General features: G+C 39.9%; 1 protein-coding gene across 2 annotated transcripts; it reads right to left on the bottom strand.

Moving 5' to 3' along the window:
• Positions 1-330: 330 nt before the first annotated feature.
• On the bottom strand, positions 331-18320 carry Med6 (mediator complex subunit 6). 2 transcript variants are annotated; one of them, XM_028782160.1, is made up of 8 exons: positions 18226-18320; positions 14345-14504; positions 12492-12583; positions 10523-10605; positions 9174-9282; positions 7291-7406; positions 1301-1328; positions 331-734 (listed from the first exon to the last, which is right to left on the bottom strand). In XM_028782160.1, the coding sequence occupies exons 1-8, from the start codon at positions 18245-18247 to the stop codon at positions 604-606; spliced, it is 741 nt and encodes a 246-aa protein (XP_028637993.1). In that variant the 5' UTR covers positions 18248-18320; the 3' UTR covers positions 331-603. The 2 variants fall into 2 exon arrangements, with proteins under 2 accessions (XP_028637993.1, XP_028637994.1); XM_028782161.1 differs by lacking the exon at positions 7291-7406 and having other exon boundaries at positions 18226-18280.
• Positions 18321-23603: the final 5283 nt, after the last annotated feature.

Raw genomic sequence — 23603 nt, 5'->3', positions numbered from 1 at the left:
CGTGGCATCATACACAAACACAGTCAATAGAGCCCTGTCTAAAATATAGCAAGTGGGAAAACTCCAAAATAACTCAGGACATAGTTAAGAACCTGAGCTGCAGATCTAAGGAATTACCTTCCACAAACTCACAAACACTGACAAGTGCTCACAATAGACTAACGTGACAAGAATCTATAGGATGATAATGATATCAACAAGTGAGTTTTCCTTTCCTTTTCAATTATTCAATAAATGCATTATTGTAATACAGAGGAATAGCCAAATAGTACAATACATGCTTAGTTATTCCATTAACATTTCTCAGAGACAAAAAAAAGTCATAGTGAGTAATATATACAAATAACTTTATTGTTTTAAAGATATATACTGGCATATCTGTGGGTTAGGTGCACTGCCCAAGTCCAGTAGAGGAAAGATTACAAAAGATATTTAAGAAATATTCACATAGAAAGCATGGCAGGGAGAATGTCCTTTTGTAAAGAACAAGTGCATTCCATACAAATGAGAGGGCTGCGATAGTGTTTCCAGGCTCAAGAGCCCTCACGGTGCTGAGGTATAGTGACTGACTGGGAGCCGGTCAGCTTCTTTCCTGTCCAACATTCACTGAAGTCTCATTCGTTTCTCAGGGGGACCTTTAGTGCTCACAGTCTGCTGAACGTTCTTTGCGCTCTCCTTCTCCTCAGATTTTACAGGTTCTGGCAGGGGCTCTGCCTCTTTCTTTGCCTGATCCACTAGATGTCAAAAACAGGTATTTTGTCAAGACAAGTGAAGGTAGAAGAAAGACATAAATTTAAACAGTGGTTAACATTAATGGTTTACTCTTTTAAATTCATTTTTAATTACTTATGAAGTTGAATATTTAGTTGTTTCCCCAGGCAAACATATTTTAAAATTCATTTACAAACCTAAAAAAAAATTAAGGAAATTTATAATGCTAGGCAAACACGTTTGTACTAAAATGAAACATGTATGAACAAGTCACAAAAAAAAATGGCAACATCACAGACAGCTCAACACCTGTTCACACTGGTGAAACCTAACATCATGTCACTTTGGCTTCTTTGTTCTTTCTAGTCTCTCTAACCAGACTCTACCTCCAAATGTTAGTATCACTACCACAAAACCACTACCTGCTTGCAATTCAACACAAGTCAAAAGTTAGGAGTGACAAACTATACTGAGACAGCTTAAAAGGATAAAATGGCCGCAGCTCATCTCCCACGCCGTTGCTGTTAGAACATTAAACAGACTGCTTGATCTTATTTTAAGTTTAATAAGAACAGCAGATGAACCATACCTGGGACGGGCTTTTCTCCAGACTTTTGCTAGGATTTGAAAAACAGGAAATGGGGAGAGAAGAGGGAAAAGTCAAGTTAATAAAGTTTCTTCTGGGCTTTATAGTCTTAAGTGGCACACTTACGTAACTGCATTATAAATGACAACTACCATTCAAGTACCATAAAAGTAAGCTTCTCATTTTCTACTTCTTACCCTTCATTTCAGAAAGAGCCACAAAAACGCTGTTTATCTAAAAAGCTGTGTTACCCCCCTATACACACAGGTGACAATAAGGAAGAATCTAATGTGAATCACATAGAACCAATGAGAAGAAGTAACAGAGTGTCCAAACCTTCTGATGCTTACCTGCTTAGAGGATATGAACTATAAGGAAGGAGAATGACCCCAGGAGTGGTTTAACCATAGCACTTAGAGGGAGAGGCAGGTGGGCCTCTGTGACTGTTGAGGCCAGCCTGGTCCACAGAGCAAGTTCCATGGATAAACACTTTAGTTTTAAGTATAGCAGGAATGGGAACTAAGAAAGAAAACTATTTTTCTCCTAAAGACTTATTTTTATCTGTATGGGTATTTGCCTGCATGTATGGCTGTGTACCATGTACATGCCTGGTGCCCATGGAAACCAAAAGAAGTCAAATTCCTTAGAATAGAGTTACAGATGGCTGTGAGCTGTTAAGTGGGTGCTGGAAACAAAACCCAGATCCTCTAAAAAGCAGCAAGTGCTCTTACTTGCTGAGCCACCTCTTCAGTCCGGCTGGTTCAGTGGGTTAAGGTTAAGATCGTGTACTGCTCTTTCACAAGACCTGAATTTGTTCTGGACACGCACACTGGGCAGCTTACAACTACCTAGAACACTAGCTCCAGGATCAGACACCCTCTTTTGGCCCCTGAGAGCACTACACTCACATGCACAAACATATACACAGAAACACCATAAACAAATAAATAATTTTAAAAAAATGATCATAAGAGGTATATAATATTAAAAAATGAAACTTCAGGGGCCTGGGAGATAGATCAGCAGATAAAGGCACTTGCCACCAAAGCATGACTACTACCTATTTCCACCTACCTGAGTTTGATTCCCAGAGTTGAAACACACACACACACACACACACACACACACACACACACACACACACACTTTTCAAAATGAAACTGCAAAAAAAAGATTGCTGGGGACACTGGAAGCCAGGAGCAGTGTCAAGCCCTCTACTATACAGCAGGGCTGTACAGTCTTTGTTTTTATGACAGACATTCTTATTTTTCAATCCTAATACTCATTTAAATGTTCCAAAACACCCTCTTCTCCCTTGAGCCTCACAGTCAACTCTTACTCTCAACAGTGGTAGTCTGCATGCTAAGATGAGACACACTGACAAAACAGGAGACTAATGCCATATCTACTACACTTTCCAACCTACCTTGGCAGACTTGTATAAACACACATACAAGTATCCATGCATATCTGTTATCTCAGAAGAAAAGGTAATCTCTTTATCCTCATGTTACAAGTCTCATTTTTTTTAAACTTCATATATTTTTATGTGTATAGTGTTTTGTTGGCATGTATGTTTGTTACAACATGCATGCATGCTGCTCAACAAAGCCAGCAGAGGGCCTTACATGCCCTGGAACTAGAGTTACAGATGGTTCTGAGCCACAGGGTGGGTGCCAGGGACTGAACCCAGGTCCTCTGTAAGAGCAGCCAGTGGCTCTTAAGCACCAAGCCACCTCTCTCCCCACTGTCATGTGTTTCTAAATGTCTTTCTGAACACAGGTGCTTCCCTTAAGCCTTCTTACCCATCCGCTTTATAAAAGACCACACATTTCTCTGGAGTCACCCGCTCCACATTTATACTGTCAATTATGAACTCTAACTGCAGATACTGTGAACATTTACACGTAACCAGACCAAACAGGACTGCTTACTGTTCACTGTGTAGAGAAAGTTAACCATGGTAGGCCTGACACTGCCCTCCTCCGGAAGGCTTCTGGCAGTTGTGGTGGTGAGGAGCTGTGACCCCAGATACTCAGAAGGCGAGGAAGGAGCAGCACATGTTCATAGCCTACTTGTGCTACAGAGAAAGTTCAAGGCCAGCTCAGACAACTTAGTGAGACCCTGTCACACACACACACAAAAAAGGGCCAGTAAACTGGCTCAGTGTGTCGCCAAGTGAAAAGCACCTACCACCACACTTAACCTGCTCTTCACCCCAAGGACCCACAGGAGGGAGAAATTCAACTTGTTGCCCTTTACCCATAAGTTACCCTATAACATCCGTATGTCCTCTCTCCAGAGAATCACCTTACCAGTAAGTTACAATAAGTTAATGTTAATATATTTTTTTAGGGAAAGATAAGGGGGTTGTTGAAGATATAGCTCCTCCTCCAAAGCCATGAGTTTAACCCCCAACATTGAAAAAAAAATTAAAAAAAAAAAAAAGGCCTATTTCCAAGGTTGGCCCTTGGCTGGAATATACAAACTTGAATTGTGGGCGTTCCCACCATTCTGTACCTGATAACACTGGTTCACTGTCTCTATGCTACACAAATAACATGGCTTATGCCAAAGATCAGCTTTCCTTCAGAGACTGTGGGCCTTTGTATGTGAGAGAGGCATCAATATATGATGAACTAAAAATGTAGTTCTGAGTTTCTAATAAATTTCCAAGGCAGAAATATGCATCTATTGCTGCATTTTTATTGTTGAGTTAAAAATGCATCCTCTATACCCTGTATAAGAAAGGGAAAAGGACAAGGAAAGCTATACCATATACAAACCATAGACCCCTCCAGACTGTATTGCTCTAGTGTGTCTTTTTTCCCATAGAATCGAACTATATACTCTCCCCCCCTTTTTTTTAATGCACAGGGACATTTTGCCTGGATGTACACTTGTATACTACATGCATACCTGGTGCCTACAGAGGCCAAAAGAGGGCACTGGAGTCCCTGGAACTAGAGTTACAAACAGCTGTGAGCTGCCGTGAGGGTGCTAGGAACCCAACCTGGGTACTCTGTGAGAACAGCCGTAACTACTGAGTTGTCTCTCCAGCCCTTGGCTATATGCTCTGACTACATTGCACAGTAATAAGTCTCTACTGAGTAAAGCTACATACAAATCTTTGTAACAAATTACCAAATAATGAGGGTGGTTACAGACACCCACATCACAGCTGCTTATCATGAACATGTCAAGACTTAAATATATCTACAGTAGTTTGGAGGAGCAATTATTTAATAGAAGAGGAAACATATAGTACATTGAGAGGAATGAAAATTTTAAGATTTTTGTACTGCTAGTTCTGAACCACCACTTGAATGGACACCTTAAGCACCAGCACAAACTGACTTGTCTTTCCCAGTGGATACTGCTGACCAACCAGCAGAATGTGGTGTGAGATATGCAAACACAACAGGAATGCCTTTAGTCAAACTGAATCAAATAGTCCAAGGTAAACCTGACTGGAGTCACATCCTATGGTACCCCAGCAGTTTACAGATTAAAAACCAAAACCACTCAAAAGAACTTCATCATAAAGACATAACTCCCCATTCTCACTATCTGTGTAACATCCAGCAGTAACAAGAAGTAAAACATGGAAAAGAAGCTTCAACGATGCAAGAAGACTTCTCAAATATTCTCTTGTGCATCACTAGAAAAGAAACATACTTAGACATCAGAAGCCCAACTGTTCAATACCCTGAGCTCCAAAGCATTTGCTTCTCTAAACCTGAGAAGGAAAAATCCTGGCAGCTCCAGAGAAGTCATCTTTTCCTGCATCTATTACAGAGCTATATGTAATCTCTTCACTAGTTAGCTTTTGGCCCTTGGATGGCTAAAGACCAACACTGGGCTTAAAAAACAAACAAACAAACAAACAAACAAACAGTGATTTACATGTGTTTGTTGCTACCTTTTAAAGAAAACCCTCATGAAATGATATAAAGGGTATGGTCTGCCTGCTCACACAACAGGGAGGTAGACCATAAAAAAGATGAGCACTGGCGTCATGGGTTCTGCTTTAAATGATTCCCTCTACTTGTTTGTATCTTTTTAATTGCCATAACTTTCTAGAAGGTAAAGCTTTTTTTAAATTACGAGTTTAGGCTGTCTTTAAGCTTCTACAGTGTCTAGCCCCTCTCACTAGATGGCTCAGCAGCTCTGAGCTTTGGCTATAATTAAAAGGACCTGGGTTTGATTCCCAGCACCCACATAGTGACTTATAGCAGTCTGTTCCAAGATATCCAACACCCTCTTTGTCCTGCAAGGGCATCATGCATACAATGTGGTACAAAGACATATAAGCAGATAAAACCATACATACTAAATAATTCATTTTTTAAAAAAACCTTCAGGCGTATCTATAGAAAGAAACCTTATAATTAATATTTTTAAAATTACCTTACTTTTTTGGTATACTTTTTTTCTTTTTAATTTTATGTGTATATTTTGTTTGCATGTATGTCTGTGCACCACATGCATGTATGACACTTGCAGAGGCCAGAAGAGGATATTGAATATTTGTGAGCTACGACGTGGGTGCTAGGAATCAATCCCAGGTTCTCTGTGTGCTTAACTGTTGAGTCATTTTTCTAGCCCTAATTTTTTGTTTTGTTTTTGTTTAAAGATTTACTTTTATTTATGTATATATGTACATGTTCAAATGCCACACATGTGGATATCCATGGAAGACAGATGATACTATCTGAACCCCTGGAACTGGAGTTGTAGGCAATTATGAGCTGCCTAATGAGTGCTGGGAACCAAACTTGGGTCCTCTGAAAGAACAGCAATGACTCTTTAACAACTGAGCATCTCTCCAGCTCCTGGTGCAAATTTTAACTATGCTAAATTTAACTATGTTAAATCGACTATGTACTGCACACTTACATCACAACTCAACCTGAATGAGCTGTCTGCCATGCTCAAGAGTCACATCTGTCCAGTGGTTAATGCACTGGACAGCACAGAGCTAGATGCTCTTCTTTCAGGCTACACAGCAGAGATGGTATACTCACCAAATGAATGACCAACCTCATCTTTAAACAGCTCAGAGCAGTTTCCAAGCACACAGCTCTAACTCATGCTTCCCCGTGCTCACCTTCAAGAACAGTTGGTGACATTTCTCTAAGCTGGCTTCCTGATGCTATGTTCCAACCTGTGTCACACGCTCCCTTCAGTACCACATAACCATTATAGCAACATCCCTCGCTATTTTACAGTCAAACAGGGAAAAAGCCTGTTCTAATGTAATTTTATGGTGTTTAAAAAAAAAAAAAAACCCAATTAGCTTAAAACTACTTTAAAAATCCTCAAATCCCTCCTAACAACAATAAACATGCCTGTGAGGTACACATCTCTGTACAGGGTCAGAATAACTGACACTAACCACGACACTAATGTGGCCACATGCTCCATCTCTCACCTGATTTACTTTGAAAGCATATGTTGGCAGAGTGGCAGGCAGGTCTGCTGCTGCTGTTGACTACCACTAAATCACGAGGTGCCATTACAAATCCTTATCACTGTTACAAGAGTCCACTATGTCTAACTCTGCTTCCTTTCTAACCATGCCACGCCCTCTACTTCTTCCTATTGCTTCCGTTACAGTCTTTAACCCATCAACCATTTAAGAAGCCACAGACCTTATGTATCAGGCTTGGAATGCAGCAGCAGAGTAGAAAACATGAGCTTCATAGTCTAGGTTGTTATAACCTATCATGCTCTCAGCAAACTTATTGTGAGAATATTATCTACATACAGACCTCAATGTTCACACAGATCCAATAAGGGACATTGAACAATGCAGAATCTATTTCCTTTACTCATTACCTCCTAAGTCTTTAAGAACCTCTCTTCTCATTCAGAAGTAAATTTTTAGCTAATAAGGAAAAGCAGTATTTTATAATCACACCCAAAAGACTTTCCAATTAAAAACATGTTAGAAAAATGTCAAATCAAAATTCACAACACATTCTTGTTACCTGAACAAATCTGGGTGGAAATTTCTGTCTGAGGTCTATGAGTAAAGCATCCACACGCTGTCTTTGAAAAATAGAGCTTGGTTCTTCTTTCCTTTTGGCTTTAGGTTTGACTTTATCTATTAAAATATAAAATCCAAATCAACATCCTGAACATACTCAAACCATTATTTTTAATAATATCTTTACTAGGACAAGTCTTCAAATGAAATAGTAAATACATAAAAGCAGTTCCTAGCTCCCCTTTGCAAACATTTCAGAAGCCGATAGCTCAATTTCAGTGCATAGCCCTGACAGACAAACAGTTCTTTGACTAACGTTCCTCATAGTTACCTACATCAATCCGTACCATTCATGTGAAATTACTTTTGAGTGTTTTAAGTACAATTCAGTGGTCCTTCTCCACAGAATCTACTAAGGACACATAGAAAGACAGGTTTTGCAAACTAGTTACTATGCTCAATTGTAAAGACAGTAATTAAACCAGGCAAGAGAATCAGGAGTTCAAGATCATCCTTGGCCATACAGCAAGATCAGATTAACCTGCCTGGATCACACAAAATCTGTTTCAAAAGTCTGCAATTAGCCAGGAATAGTGATGCATTTCTCTGTTAATCTTAGCACTTGGGAGGATGAGGGTAGGAGAATTGTAGGATAAAGGCCAGCCTAAGCTCCACTGGAGAAATTTTCTAAAACACATTGATTTACTCACTCACTCTCCCTGAGAAAAAAAGCTAATCACTGCATCAAGGGGAAAAATTACAAAACAAGATCATGAAGGCAAAATTAGAAAAGAATATAAAGAAGTTCTGAAGTCAGTCACATATGTGATTTGCTCTAGGCAGGGGGATAGACATCATAAGGTGGGGACAACTGCCTCTAGGTCAATGTCACTCCACTAAGACCCACTTTCCCACATTAAACATTACTGCCTGCACCCAATATTAAGAATCAAAATAACCATATCTGAAAGGCCACTGAATGGCTGTGAATCCTGCATAAACGGCATCTTTCCCACACTTCATTATTCTCAATAAAGACAATACGCGGATACAGACAAATTTCTGGAGATAGGTTTTTGGTAAAACACAGTAAAAGAACAGCCATAGATTACCAGCCATGGAAACTAAAGGTTCCAGTATCATGACAGGTGGTAATATCAAAGAATCATAAAGTGAAAAGGTACAGTGGACAAAGATACTGGTTATGCAAGCCTGGAGACCTGAGTTTAATCTCCAGAACACACATTTAAGGTGGATATAAAAACCAACTGTGGAGTTGTCCTCTGACATTCACAAATGTGCTAAGGCACACACACACACACACACACACACACACACACACACACACAGGGTGGGGGGAGAAAGCCAGTAAACAACCTCATTAACTAGGGATATAACTTGGGAGTAAAGTGCTTACCTAGTAAAGTCCTGGGTTTAATCTTTAACACAACAGGAGGGGGGAAAAGGAAGGAGAAAAAAGAGGTGGGGGGGGAGGAAGGAAGGGGACACAGCTTGGCCATCTGAAGAAAGGCAACCAAGAATAGTATCTCATCTCCCTGTCTTTGAAAACTAGAGGGTTGAAGGGTTCCAAAATCTAAGACAACTCAAGAAATAAAAAAAAAAAAAATGCCCGTGCTCTTTCATCACCAATGTTTCTCCTCTTTGCATTCTAAATAATTTAAACCTTAAATCTTCTTTACAAAGCTTGTGAACATGATAGCCCACGAACAAAATAACAACTGTTCTGATGTTACTATTCCTGCACCTAGGACATGAACACAAGGGCAGCAATGTCCTCATCTTCTGAAAAATTAACATCACAAGCCCTTGAACTTCACCCTCAGAGTACCAAACTGTTTTGGGAGGGCCGGGCACTCCACTTACCTTGCTCTTCATGGTCTTTAAAGTGCCACCAATACCCTTTGGAAGGATGGTATCGACAGTACGACATAGCTTCATCAAAAGCCGACTGAATACCATGCACTGCAGTAAGCTTGTAAAACAAAACAAACCCAACACATTCTAAATCTCTCACGAGGTCAACGAAAGTGTCCTAAGTAAATAGAAAATATTACCTATGCAAAGACAGTAATTTCCTATTTTCAGAATCAAGATTACCCTTTGACAGGAGTCACAGTCACCCTTCAGTATCCACAAGGATTAGTTCCATATTCACATGCCTTATATAAAATATCAGCATTTCCGTATAACCTACAAGTTCTATGTATTTTTAAATCATCTCTAGATTACTTATAAGGCATAACATGATATAATATAAATACTATATACACAGTTGCTACAATGTATTGTTTAGGGACCAATAAAATGGACAACAAAATGTGGCAGAAATTTTTCCTGCCCATAGTATTTGCAGTGGAGCTCGGTGACTGGGCAGTAGAAGAGGTAGGTGGAGCTGGGAGTTGGAAAGAGAAAGGAGAGGAGGAGACGGAGAAAGAGGAGGAGATGTTCATGTCTCTAGGTAGTTATTCATGTCAAAAGGTTAGATATTGAGTAACAATTCTAATTGTGTGGGCATCTCGTGTATTGAGTATTTGCTGATATATAAATCCATTGGATAATCTTTAAGCATTAAGAGTCTCATTTCTAACGGGTACTAGAATTGTTGTATCTATTGCATGCGGGTGGCGGTTATTCCCTGGGTTTTGAAGCATGGACTCCACAAAGCTGGTCACTGGAGGCAGCCCGTCACGCTAACATCTCGTGGATTCCAGGGTTGGTGCTCCTGGCTAGCCAGTGTCTCAGTTAAGAGAGAGAACATGGCGGCCTGGGAGCTAGCAGGAGCCACTTTCCGCAACAACAAAATAGTACAGGTGTAACAGATGCAGTTCTTTTTCCAAGTGTTTTATTCACGTTACTAATGCAGACTGTAGCTCTTCAAGCAGATTCAATATATTAGCACTGACTTGATCCACAGAAACAGTGTTCAAAACCCTCCAACAGTCAGCATTTTATACCAGGTAACACAAAGTGGAAGACCTTCTACTTGATTCTCAGAGCAGGGTACCTCAATTAGAAGTCTGCTTTAATGTTCAAAGAATGTGAAAAAAGCTAAGTGTGCTGGCATGCATTTGCAGTCTCAGCACTTGGAAGATGGAAGCAGGAGGATCAGGGGTTCAAGGCCAGCTTCAGATGCATGGTGAGTCCAAGGCTACTCTGTCAAGGACAGAAGGGAGGGAGGGAAGGCAGGCAGGCAGGTGGGTGAAGACACATACCACTCTGGAGTTTATAACTGATCCCAAGTCTGGTGCCTGATAGATGACTCCAGCAATGATATAGTAATCAGCCAGTGGAATAACTAAAGCAGCAAGAAAAAAATGCTTATGAACACACCTTGAAAACAAACTGCTAAATAGATGATTTTTCAAAAACTAAACAACTAAACTTTGACATCTCCCTAAATTGAACTTCAAGGGAAGGCCTGGCAATTTCTCTCTTTATAAGTAAGCAATATATGAAAACTGTTCGTTTATTATCTTACCTAGAGTTAACACTTGAGTACTTAACGCTTGACTACTTCTATGTCATTCCATCTATACAACCTGAAGAGTTCATCAACTCTTAACCACATGCAAGTGCTTCACAAACCACAGGCCCATCTCTATCAAATTTAATCAGGTCAATATGCATCTTACTCTTGTTGAGATGAGGTTCTTACTAGGTACATGTATAGATACACATGGCACACGTCAATACTCGGTGTATGCTGTGTATTGCTGTCAGTCAACTAGAGTTGCACTATTTAGTGCACTATACTTGCCTCTGAGTCCCAGGACTGAGCCCGATGACATCGCATGCCATTTCTATATCCTGAATGTTTCCAAGTGACCTCGCTTATCATCTAAGGTTCTCTTTCTCTCTGTACAGACTCTAAACCTCTCATTATGAAACAAGATTTAGATTCTGAACTGTAACTTCTTTGGCAAGTGATTCTCTGATACTGAACGAGGCTAAAAGATGTCCCCAAGCATCTTGATGTAGAACATCTACCTGGGAGAAGTCTCTTGCCAATACTACCAACTTTTCTACTTTGAATCATCTCTTCAGTGAGACTGCAAATTCCTGGCTTGATCTCAAGGTGTTTTCAAGAGCCAGTGTTCACTAAAATGTATGCTGTAGCTCTCTCACTCAAAACCAGAGCTGGATTCATTTACTCCTCACTGTTGTTTCTTTCTTCACTTTTAAAAAAATATTATTTATGTACTATTATTTATACCAGTACACAATAGCTGATTTCAGACACACACCAAAAGCGTGTATCAGATTCCCATTATGGATGGTTGTGAGCCACCATGTGGTTGCTGGGAACTGAACACAGAACCTTTGGAAGAGCAGTCAGTGCTCTTAACTGCTGAGCCATCTCTCCAGGCCTCAGTGTTGTTTCTTAAGTAAATATTTATTTGGTAATAGACCCAGGTATAATTTTTGATTTAATGTGCCATTTGAAGATACTCAGTTTATCCTCTATGAATTTAATAAAACTATATAGGTCATGTATTTTATAAAGTATCAACTCAGAGACTGAGGGGAAATGAAAGGTTCTCAAGAGACTCAAGGTCCAAGGACTCCACAACTGCTCTAGTGCTACAAGAGTGTTCGATATGCTTCTTAAGTGTAGCTATACCTGCCTGCCCAGCCAAAACGTAAAATATGAATATAACAGATGCCTGGTTTGCTACTGGTAGTTTGAAATTGTAGTGGGCAGAAAATGCCATGCCTATGTGACCAGTGGGGGGTAGGGGGAAGCCCCAGGCTCATAGTTTCAAATGACTTTCTGGAGAGAAATAAGTAATAAATGAATAAGAGTGTGTGTGTGTGCAGTTCTGTCCTATGCTGAACAGAAAGCATACTAGGTATGGATTCTCAGCTGTAGATTCCTACAATGTCTTTCTGTATCATTGTCTAGCTATGTATCCTTACAGGGCAGCCATAATCAATTCTGGCCATGAGTACAGTAGATGCTGAGCCTGATGAGTATACCCCTAACAAGTATTAGACATGTACGTAGTCTGCAGGACCTACAGAAACAGAACTCAATGACAATCAAAAACAAAAAGAAACAAAAACCATATATAACATATAAGTGAGTTGCAGAATGGTATACCAAAATAAATCCCTTATTTAAAAACAAAATAAAGCACACAGGTCAGAAAGTAATAAATTATGGTTTTCTGTAAATTTTACCTTGAGCAGGAGACTGCCGCTGTTGCTTTCGAATGATGAAGAGAATGGGCTCTTGAGCATGTAAAAGGATGTATTCAATTCCAACCATCTGACTGAAAGACACACACACAGATCTCGAATGACTCCAAACTCTCTGTAGGACACTTAAGTTACCAGATAAATTATAACAGCATTGTAGAAGGGCAGCTAAAATTGCTTATGATCAATGTTTAAAGTTGGCTATTGAATAAAAATACCTATTATCCTATACAGGTGGTATGCAGATTAAAATGTGGCTTTTAAACAATATAAAAACGTATAAATTTAAATTTAGTTTCAGTAAGATTATATTTAAAACCACAGTAAGTTATCTTTAACGGCTACACTTACCTCATAGTAAAAGCAATTTAAAATACAGGAACTAAACTTTATAAATCCTACCCCATCCCCAATATTTATATGAGTTATTACATAAACTTGTACAAATGGAACAAGTCTTTATTTAGCATCCTATGTCTAAAGGATCCTGTTTCATGTCTGGATAAAATTTTTTTTCATTTGTCAAATAAGGGCTTACAATAAACCAGACTATATTAAATAATATTAGATTTTAAAAGAGAATAATCATAGTTATCTGACTGAAAAACAGTCCCAATGATAAACTCACTTAGTGAGCAGCAGCTTCAGTCCTACCTCAGACAGACATGAAAAAGTTTAAGTTACAAATGTATGTCAAATTTGTACAAACCCAAACAAAATGTGTTTTATTATTTTAAATTATATGTTTATATATGTACTATATTTTATATATACACACACATAAGTGTGTGTATGTTCGTGGTCAGAGGACAACCTTTTTTTTGTTTTGTTTTGTTTTTTGTTTTTTCGAGACAGGGTTTCTGTGCAGTCCTGGCTGTCCTGGAACTCACTCTGTAGACCAGGCTAGCCCCGAACTCAGAAATCCGCCTGCCTCTGCCTCCCAAGTGCTGGGATTAAAGGCCTGCACCACCACCGCCTGGCCAGAGGACAATCTTTTGTTGTTGTTGTTTTTAAAGATTTATTTATTTACTATGGTACAGTGTTTGCTTACATGTATTCCTATATACCAGAAGAAGACACTAGATCTCATAGATGGTTGTAAGCTATGGATGGTTGTAAGGATGTGGTTGCTGGGAATTGAACTCAGGACCTCTAGGAGAGCAGATGGTGTTCTTAACCACTGAGCCATCTCTCCAGTCTTATTGTTTATTTTTCAGACTGCAATTTAATGAAAACACTTCTCCCTTCCCTTTCCTCTCTCTAAGCCTCCCAACTACACCTCCCCACTCTCCTTCAAATTCGCAGCCTTTTTTCATCATTACGTACATATATGTACTTCTATGTATACATATTATATACTTAAGTATATGTATTATATGTATATGATATACTTATATATAATACACATTATAACCTTATGTATGTTTTATATATAAATGAAAATATAGATATTATATGTAATATCCTAAATATAACCTGTTAAGTCCATGTAATGTCACTTGTATGTGTGTTTCCAGGGCTGACAGTTTGGCACTAGACAACCAATTGGTACTGTTCGCTGGGAGACCTCTCTACACTCCCAGCTTTACTCAGCTACCTATAATTCTTCGTGCAGGGCTGAGGCCACATGTATCCCACCAAGCCCCCGAGAGCACAACTTGTAAGAGCTAATTGTCTCCTCCCACCATCAGATTATAAAGCATGGACACAGGTACTTTCACTTACCTCCCCAGCCTAAAATTTTGTTTTCCTTCCAAAGGTTCTCCCGTGCCTGTTACCAACCACCATGCACAGGCCAAAATGACTACTCATGCAAAATCTGTAAAACAACTTACTTCAAGTGCTCTAACGTCAGCCTCTGCATTTTGACCACTTCATTATTACATGTCCTGTCATAAAAAGGATTGCTTCTTTCTGAAAAGTAATCCAGGACACTACCACTGTTCAAAATTGGGATCCAAGAGCTATCAACCCACGAGATTCCCAGCAGATTATCTATAAGAAAAAAAATAACAGAAATAGAAAAGATAATCTAATTTAACAAATACCTATTATATGCTATGAATTAAAGAATGACTTATTCTGCCCTATGACAGTCTAATAGATGTCAGATATGAAATAGAAACACAGTAAGTAGAAAAGTTAGGGATAAATTAATTATAAAAGCACAAAAGGGGAAACAAAACACTTTAAGGGGGAAATAGAAATTATTTTTCATGGGGTAAGAGGTGGATTTTGCACTATGTTAAAGAAGAAAGGCTCACCATGAAGAAAAAAAGTATAAACTACTACCCAGGAAGATACCCAGCCCTCTCCCCATCCACTCAGAGGAGAAGCAGCAGAGGATGAGGGAAGGATTGGGGGAAGGGGTGATCAGGAGGGGACAGTGAGTGGGATCTAAAATGACTAAGTAAAAAAAAATTAAATAATAATAAAAAAAACCAACCAACTATTTCCTAGCATAGAAAACTCATATACAAAGGTAGGAAAAGGTGGTGGTGGTGCATGCACACCTTCTTTAGTCCCAGCACTAGGAAACAGAGGTAGATGAGTCTCTGAGTTCCAGACTAGCCTGGTCTACAAGTTCCAGGATAGCCAGGGCTAGAGAGAAACCCTGTCTCAAAAAAAAAAAAAAAAAAAAAAAAAATTCTAGAAATCTTGACTTCTTAAGTGTTGAATACTGATTCAAAAAATTTCAAACACAGTCACAACCACCAGTTTGAAGATCCTTCCACTGGTGGGCAGGGACTATTAGGAGGCCTTTTATTACAGATGAAAGGATATTGCTGTATAAGTTAAAGGGCAGATGGTAAAATCCACTTATTACAGCCATAATGTTTCAGATTCATTGTAAAATTAAACCTCAAATTTTAAAAAGACATGGTGGATCCGGAAACAGTGATGAAGATCTACAGGTCGTAGCATACTGGGAGGCTGGGACAGGAGGATCGAAAGATTGAGAACAGCTTGGACTACATGTGATCCTATCTTAAAAGATATGGTAAATTAATTTCCTATAATGAGTTTAATTGAGCACTGGCTATATGATGTTTCATATCAGTGCCTACTAAACACCACTACAGTTAAGTAATCAATATCCTAGGTCTTATATAATACTGGATGAAAAACTTCACCCCTTCTATACAGCCACTTTTACCATTTCTGAAGAAGTCAGATCTAAGTCAAGGCGACAAGCAATTCCGTAAAAAATGAATCAAATGCAAAAAAGTTGTTACATGTAAAAAAAATGTTTAAAACTCATGCTTTGTATGTTGTAAAATAGAAGAAACAAAGTATATTAACAAATACAATACTAACCATTTATATATACGTATACATACATCCATAAATATATATGGATATAGTCACAATATACAAAACCAGGAAATAATGCTTTTAGAAAAAGGCAACTTTTCTAATGAAAAGCAACACAGGGAAACCATAACTATGATTTAAATTCCCTAATCCTACAAACAATTTTTTTTTTAAAGATTTATTTATTTATTATATATGAATACACTGTAGCTGTTTTTAGACACACCAGAAGAGGGCATCAGATCTCATTACAGATGGTTGTGAGCCACCATGTGGTTGCTGGGATTTGAACTCAGGACCTCTGGAAGTGCAGTCAGTGCTCTTAACCACTGAGCCATCTCTCCAGCCCCCTACAAACAATTTTATTACCATAAAATGTGCATTTCTTTTAGCTGCTTTAGGAAACTGACCTTTTCCTTAAAAACATTTTATCTTTCTATCATTACCAGGCATAATCATTTCATGCCCATATCTATTAACTAAGTGTTGGTAGGTAGGTAAGATCTATAATTATACATACAATATTATGTTAAATGCTTGGCACACTGTAACCCAATAACTGTTACAGTAGTAACGGTGGCATTTTCTCTGTTCTAATGGCAAATTTAATATACTTTTATTACTAATTCTCATACCATAACCAGAAACACAGATAATGTGCTCCCATTAAATTGTGAACTTTTATTCATCAGAAATAAGCATAATAATCACTAAATGCTTCCAATTCATGACTGAGGTCAAGGCAAGTATGACTTACTCTATTACTCACAGATATTAACCAATTTAAACAGCTTCATGTATCCAAGAACATTCATCTACAAAAACTGAAATGCAAAGTAAAGTCTGAAAATAATTATTTGCCCCACTTCAAGTAAGTTGTGATCACTTCATAAATAGAATACACCACAAATCAGATTTAACCTCATCACTCACTCTTCCAAGGTACCTCCAATTTCCATCCATTCCAGAACAGTCCTGCTTTTGTTTTTTGTTTGTTTTTAATTCTACCCTTGTCTTCCTACACTATTCTCAGCAGCTGAAATGATCATAATAAATAAACACATAAATTTAAAAACCAGACAGAGCCAGAACATGCCATCCTTGTCCATCAAAACCCTGCAGTGGCTCTCTTGTCTTAGAGGAAATTAACTGTACCCTACCCTACATAGTTCTCGCATTTATTTTCCCAGATCTTCTCACTTCCACATCTCCTGCCTCCAGTTCTGGCTATACCAGCTTCTCTGCCATTCCTCTAAACACCAGACACATTACAATTATGCTAACAAATCTAAGTAATAAGTAATACATTATATACATGTATGAAATTGTCAAGAGGACACTGATGTGGATGTCAGTTAGTGCATGCTGACAGGAGCCTGATATAGCTGTCTCCTTAGAGGTCTGCCAGAGTCTGACATATTCAGAGGCGGATGCTCACAGCTAACCATTGAACTGATCATGGGGTTCCCAATGGAGGAGTTAGAGTGAAGACTGAAGGAGCTGAAAGGGTTTGTGACCCCATGAGGAGAGCAACAATACCAACCAACCAGAGCTCCCAGGGTCTAAACCACCAGCCTGGGAGCACTTAGGTAGGGACCCATGGCTCCAGCTGTGTATGCAAGAGAGGATGGTCCTGTCAGGTATAGGTGGGAGAGGAGATCCTTGTTCCCATGAAGGCTGGACGCCGCGTGTGGGGGAATTTGAGGGTGGGGAGGTGGGAGTTGGCGGGGTACGTGGGGGCACATCCTCATAGAAGCAGGAGGAGGGGGGATGGGGTAGGGGGTTCCTAGGCGGGAGGGAGGGGTATGGGGTAACGGGATAACATCTGAAATGTAAATAAAATATCCAATAAAAAAAAGAAATTGTCAAGAGGAAAAATGAAATACAAACAAAAACAATCAAACATGCTACCCGACCAAGAAGCTATTAAGAGGTTGTGTCTATTTATTTATTTATTCTTACTCAATGAAAATACCTCTACTGTTCAGCCTGCCGAAGGTAACAACTGAATGAATGATAAATGAAAGGTATTATAGACTAAAAAAATAAAACTTGTTAATATGAAGACTTAGTCTTCTGTCCGGGGACCCATAGGGTGGGATCAGTCCTTATTTTAGTCTACTTCTCTCTTCTGAAAAACCATCCCTTCGCCCTGATATAACGCCCATCACTGCGAGAGAAACCCCCAAACTGTTTCTAATATTTCCGCTTCTGCCCTTTAAAAGGGACTCGTCAGAACACGGGAAAGCGCTACAACTTTTCGTTAAAGTAGAGCCTTAGGCTGTCCAGGAGTCACTCTGAAGAACTTGAGAGACCTCACAAAAGAGTGTGACGCTGACTTCGGCAAGCTATGAACCCTCAGTAGACCACAATCTGGTACGGAGAGCATAACATTCATTACCTCGGATATCCACCGCCGCCATAATTCCAAAAGCGCTCTAAGAGCCTTCTTCCGGCGCACAGTAAAGGTAATGACGACCGCGACGGAAGCGGCGGGTGACTACCGTACGGCTAGCGAGGAGGTCAAAAGTATTCACGCGGAGCGCGGCGGCAAGGGAAAAAAAGCTCGGGGTGGAGGGGGTGGGGAGAAGGGAGGCATAAAGTGGGCGGAGCCAGATTGAGGTCCTGTGGTTGGACACCTGCGGAAGGAAAAAGGCATGGCACAGAGTGGCGGCGGAGAGGAGAGGGGATTGGGACCCGCAGGATGAGGCCGAGAGGGACTGGCCCTGTGGCCCTGTGGCCCTGTGGCCCTGTGGCCCTGTGGCCCTGTGGCCCTGTGGCCCTGTGGGGAAAGAAGATAAGGGAGGGCCTCCTCGCGTGAATGCCAAGCTGCAACTGGCAGAGGTTGGAGGTCCAGAGCCAGAACAAAACAAACAGAAAGTAGGCAAAGCGCCAGTGCCGAACAGTGGGGAAATTAATTTTATTTACAAGTAAAGAGGTTAAACAGAGTGCTGCCTCATGCTCATTACTGACACTCTAAAATTCTCTAAACCAAGGCTCTCACTTGTAATCCCATCTCTTGGGAGGCAGAGCCAAGTGCACAACAAATTTGGGGCCAGCCTGGACTACATAGAGAGGTAGTCTTTTAAAGATAATAAAAACACCTCATGAGTGTAAAAACGAGCTGTTAGATTTAGCTCTGTTTTCCACCTTGTCTCAAGCAGAAAATTCAAGAAACTTTGGCTTCCCTATTATTGAGCCAATTAGAAACCTAAACCAGTTAAAAACCTATAGCAGTTTTTGACCAAATTTTGTAAAATAGAAAGTGCTTCTGAGGTGAATTATTAACAAGGTTAAAAAGAGAAAAGGAATTCTCTGAGTAGAGTCTAAACACCTGCAGGCAGGGAATAATTCTGTGGTCTGGGAAAGCCGTAGGAAGCCACAACAGAACCTTCTGCCTCTAGTGTGGCTTTCTAAAAGCATAATGATGGAGATGCCTACAAACAAGATACAGAATCTGAGAGAACCCCAAAACCTGAAGGAAGGAGCCTATAGTCACAAAACTAAGGACTACCAAGACTCCCCAGCATTTAATCATAACCCACAAACAAAGCAGGAGAACCATTAATTTAACTGGGACTTTTTGACTCATAGACCAAATATTTCCACATTTTTAAATCTCAGCATAATAAAAGCACACACACATACACACACACACACACACACACACACACACACACACACATTAGTTTTCAAGACAATTTCCCTGTAATGGGCCTAGCTGTCCTGGAACTTGCTTTGTTTACCAGGCTACCAAGCTGGCTTTGAACTCACAAGGCTGACTTTTGCCTCCCAAGTGCTGGGATTAAAGGTGTGGGCCACCACACCCAGAGAAAGCATATTTCTTCTTCTTCAATTTTTGAACTAGGGTTTTATACCTGAAATGATATGGATAAAATAAGTGTTCATAAGGAAGTGTGCACATGCTGAGCTGCTTTTCTGTTTGTTTGTTGGTTGGTGGGTTGCTTTGGTTTGTTTGTTTCTTTGTTTTTATGCGGACAGTTTCAGCAGGAAACAGCAAGCTTTTTGTTTTGTTTTGCTGATCTTGTTTCCTTACATCTTTAGAAGATTAGGAAAGGCTGTGACAATACACAGTAAGTGTGATAAACCAGACTGGAGAAGTTCACTGGATTTTGCAGGCTGCTGGGGGCCATGCAGGAGAGAGAAATAGTTTTATGGGATGCAGGCCACAGGTTAGCACATCCAAAATGGGTGTGCCTGGGTGTGACACCACCCTGAGGACCACGTGTTCTGAGGACTTCACACTGTTAGGAAGTTCTGCTCAGCGTGCTGCCCTCACGTCCCCAAGGGGGACTCTGCCCCTCACCGGGCAGCATCTCCGTCACTCATAATAATAGTGCTTGATCTTTTTCAGGCATCGCTGCTGGAGCAGATTAGTGATACAGTCACCACCGTAAGAAAGAACTTACAGATGTAGATTGTCAGCAGTGACCACTACCCTTAGAAAGAAGCATTTGGAAAAATAAAATTGTTAGTGAAGCTAGTTTGAGATGTTTTTGCTACTGTTCTGATGTAGAAAATCATAGTGAACAACTTGAAGTTCAGAAAGTTAATAAGCTAAGGACTTTTTAAAGTCAGGGAACAAGAACAATGGCAGCACTGGCTGACGGGACTCTTACTGAGGCTGGACTGGTGGTGATGACTGGCTTCTTATACCCATTTTCCCCTCAGCTTCCTGACATGATTTAGTAAGAACTGCCAATGAGGAGACATACATTCTGAGGATTTAAGGTGGATGTGACTGACTTTTATATACAAGTTTAGACTTATGATTCTTTTAAGATTCTTATGAGATGACTTTTAAAGATAAATAATAAACTAATTAATCCTTTCTTTGTAACTGCAGGTTGCCAGTAAGAGACACTGGCTGAAAAACTACTTTCTTTGCTCACACTTTGTTAATCTAGAACAAGTTGCTTAGTTACAAATGTTTGTGGATTCTTGAGAATAATTTGTCTTTTTAAATATTAATTTATTTTATGTATATGAGTACACTGAGTACACTATAGCTGTCTTCAGACATACCAGAAGAGGGCATCAGATCCCATTACAGGTGGTTGTGAGCCACCATGTAGCTGCTGGGAATTGAACTCAGGTCCTATGGGAGAACAGTCAGTGCTCTTAAGTGCTGAGCCATTGCTTCAGCCCCATAATTTGTTTTCTTTATTTGTTTTGTTTGTTTACCTGTACTATATAATGTTATTCCTTGTGAAGGTATTGGAGAACACACTGTTTTTTTATAGTCAGTCACTAGAAGAAAATTAGAATGTAATCACATTCTAATTTTATACTGCTTGAAAGATTTTACTGGGATATATAAGCCATGAGAGAAAGAATAAAGTTGTTGGAATATAATTCCTTCTTCCCACCAACTATGTGTATATACATGTATGTATATGTGTGTATGTATGTGTGTGTATATATGTGCGTAAAGTTTGTGTGGGAATGTGTTGGAACTCTGTTCCATCCATCAAATCTGTATGTATGTATATACTTAAAGCTTGTGTGGATATGTGTTGGAGCTTGCTCCATCTGCCAACACTCTCTCTCTCTCTCTCTCTCTCTCTCTCTCTCTCTCTTTCTCTGTGTGTGTGTGTATGTGTACGAAATGCTTTGATCCTGCTTATTGGAACTTCATTCAATCCACCCACCAAGTGTGTGTGTATATATGTATATATGTGTATGTGTGAAATGCTTGGAACCTGCTTGTTGGAGCTTTGCTCCAGCATCCAATGTGTGAATATGTATGTATGTATGTATGTGTGTATGTATGTATGTATGTGTATTTGTATGTGTGAAGTTGCTGGAGCTTGTCTTGGCTTCAACCATTCTCTCTCTCTCTCTCTCTCTCTCTCTCTCTCTCTCTCTGTGTGTGTGTGTGTGTGTGTGTCTGTCTGTGTGTGTGTGTTTGATTCCCCTCCCCTTTCTCTTCTTTAACTGCTGGCTGCCACAGGCAGCAGCCCTGGTCCATATCTGGGCTGACCCCTGTCAGTGGCTATACCACTGACAACCATTGGTGCCTGCCTTAGTTTACCGTATGGTGACAGAGCCTCTCTTTGACAACAGGCAACAGGATAAACGTGATTGAACTGGTTTAGAAAGATGCTTTAAGGAGGATGTGTTTGAAGTGGTCATAAGACTCAAGTCAGGGATCTATTTAGGAGGCCATTGGAAACTAAAGGGTGTCTACACTACTACAAATGATTAAACTGATGGTGTCTGGGAATGAAAAACATTTAGGGGACAGTGTTAAAGAGCAATGGTGACTAATAGCCTGGTGAGGAAGACAGAGACATTAAACGTGACTCTCAGAGTACTGATTTATAAAACCAGACATGACTAGTCAACTTGGGGTAACAACGGCAAGTAGATGAAAATGAAGAACTGTTTATTGTTGTCTGTGTTTGTATTGCACATGATAGTATCTGTAAGGCATCCAATAGACCAGGGTTTCTTAAACTTTTCGCTGTTGAGATTTAGAGCCAATTAGTTCTTCTGAGATAAGGGGGAACTGTCCTGTTAATTACTCAGTACCGGACAGGACCTCCTCTGTAGTAGATGTTCTGCAGCATTTGTTGATTGAGCTAATTCTTGTGAGAGAGAACAGGTAGCCTGACGGCCTTTGGGAGAATAATAAACTCCTAGAGTTCAACAGTAAATGAGATGAGAGGCTGTTACACGGAAATGAATCTTAAGAAAACCCCCAAGATCTCTCCTGACTAGAGAACAATGCAGACCACACAACAAAAGCACCATTTATGCCAAGGTTCTGAGTAAAAAGAAAAATACATGACTATTACTCATGTGATATTCTTCTGAGAAAATCTAGCAAGTGTGACGTCTGTGTAAGATGTTTTCTCCTCTTATGAGGAGGTAATTCAGTTATTTCATAATGAGGATATAAAATAACCCCAGAATTGCTGAGACAGCACCACTGAAATTCCATTCTGGAACCTCTGAGAGTAACTCCAGTGGTCCAGGGAGAGATCAAGTATCAATACAGTTTGTGTATTTAAGGGTTATAAGAAAATGCATTACCCATAAATGGCATGAGATACAAGACCATACTTCTGAAAACAGCTGTCTACCCAGGGGAGTAGCTGTAATTGTAAAGTAGTCTACACTGAGAGCTCTACTTCTGATCCCAATCACAGAACACAGATAAGCTCAGTCCAGAAAAAAAAAAAAAACAGAATCACGGACACTCAATGGCTATCAGCATGCACCTCACTACAGAACATCATCCAGGGTTTGTGAGGTTGTGTGGCACTAAACTTCAAGGACCCCATGAAGCAACCAAAATCACCAACAATGACGAATTAAATGGTCAGAATTCCACAGCAAGGTAGACTAGACATAACTAGCATAGCGTTTAAGGTCTCCAAGTTGCTTAGCTGCTTCTGGAATGTTACAGAGAGGAGCATCATACTCACCTGTCATGTAGGAGGCCAAAGTTAACTAGCAGTATGTCAAGTGACAATCGCAGAAGGTGATAGATGAAAACACACACACACACACACACACACACACACACACACACAAACCTGCTGATAAATCCCTCTTGTGGAGCCATGGGTAGAGGATTGAGCAGTTTCCTAAGTAAGGCTACCAAGGTAGGGGTGTGGTTAAGTAGTAGGTGCGACTACTACTGCAGGACACGCGGTTGTATCTCTAGCATGCAAAAGAAGTTGTAGCCAGGTGTAGTGGCTCATATTTGTAATCCCAGCACTTAGGTGACAGAGGCAGGGAGATCACTGC

Source organism: Grammomys surdaster, unplaced genomic scaffold (genome assembly GCF_004785775.1).
Source record: "Grammomys surdaster isolate TR1022 unplaced genomic scaffold, NIH_TR_1.0 721, whole genome shotgun sequence".
NCBI lineage: Eukaryota > Metazoa > Chordata > Mammalia > Rodentia > Muridae > Grammomys > Grammomys surdaster.
Note: the sequence above shows the minus strand (reverse complement) of the source record. Positions and strands in the feature narration are given on the sequence as shown.

Excerpts from the sequence above, each read along its gene's own strand:
- Med6 (XM_028782160.1), bottom strand. The coding sequence starts at position 18,247 with ATGGCGGCGGTGGATATCCGAG. Across the intron at positions 14,505-18,225 it reads GGCGGCGGTGGATATCCGAG|ATAATCTGCTGGGAATCTCG; the intron begins GTAATGAATGTT and ends TTTTTCTTATAG. Across the intron at positions 735-1,300 it reads TGGAGAAAAGCCCGTCCCAG|TGGATCAGGCAAAGAAAGAG; the intron begins GTATGGTTCATC and ends TTTGACATCTAG.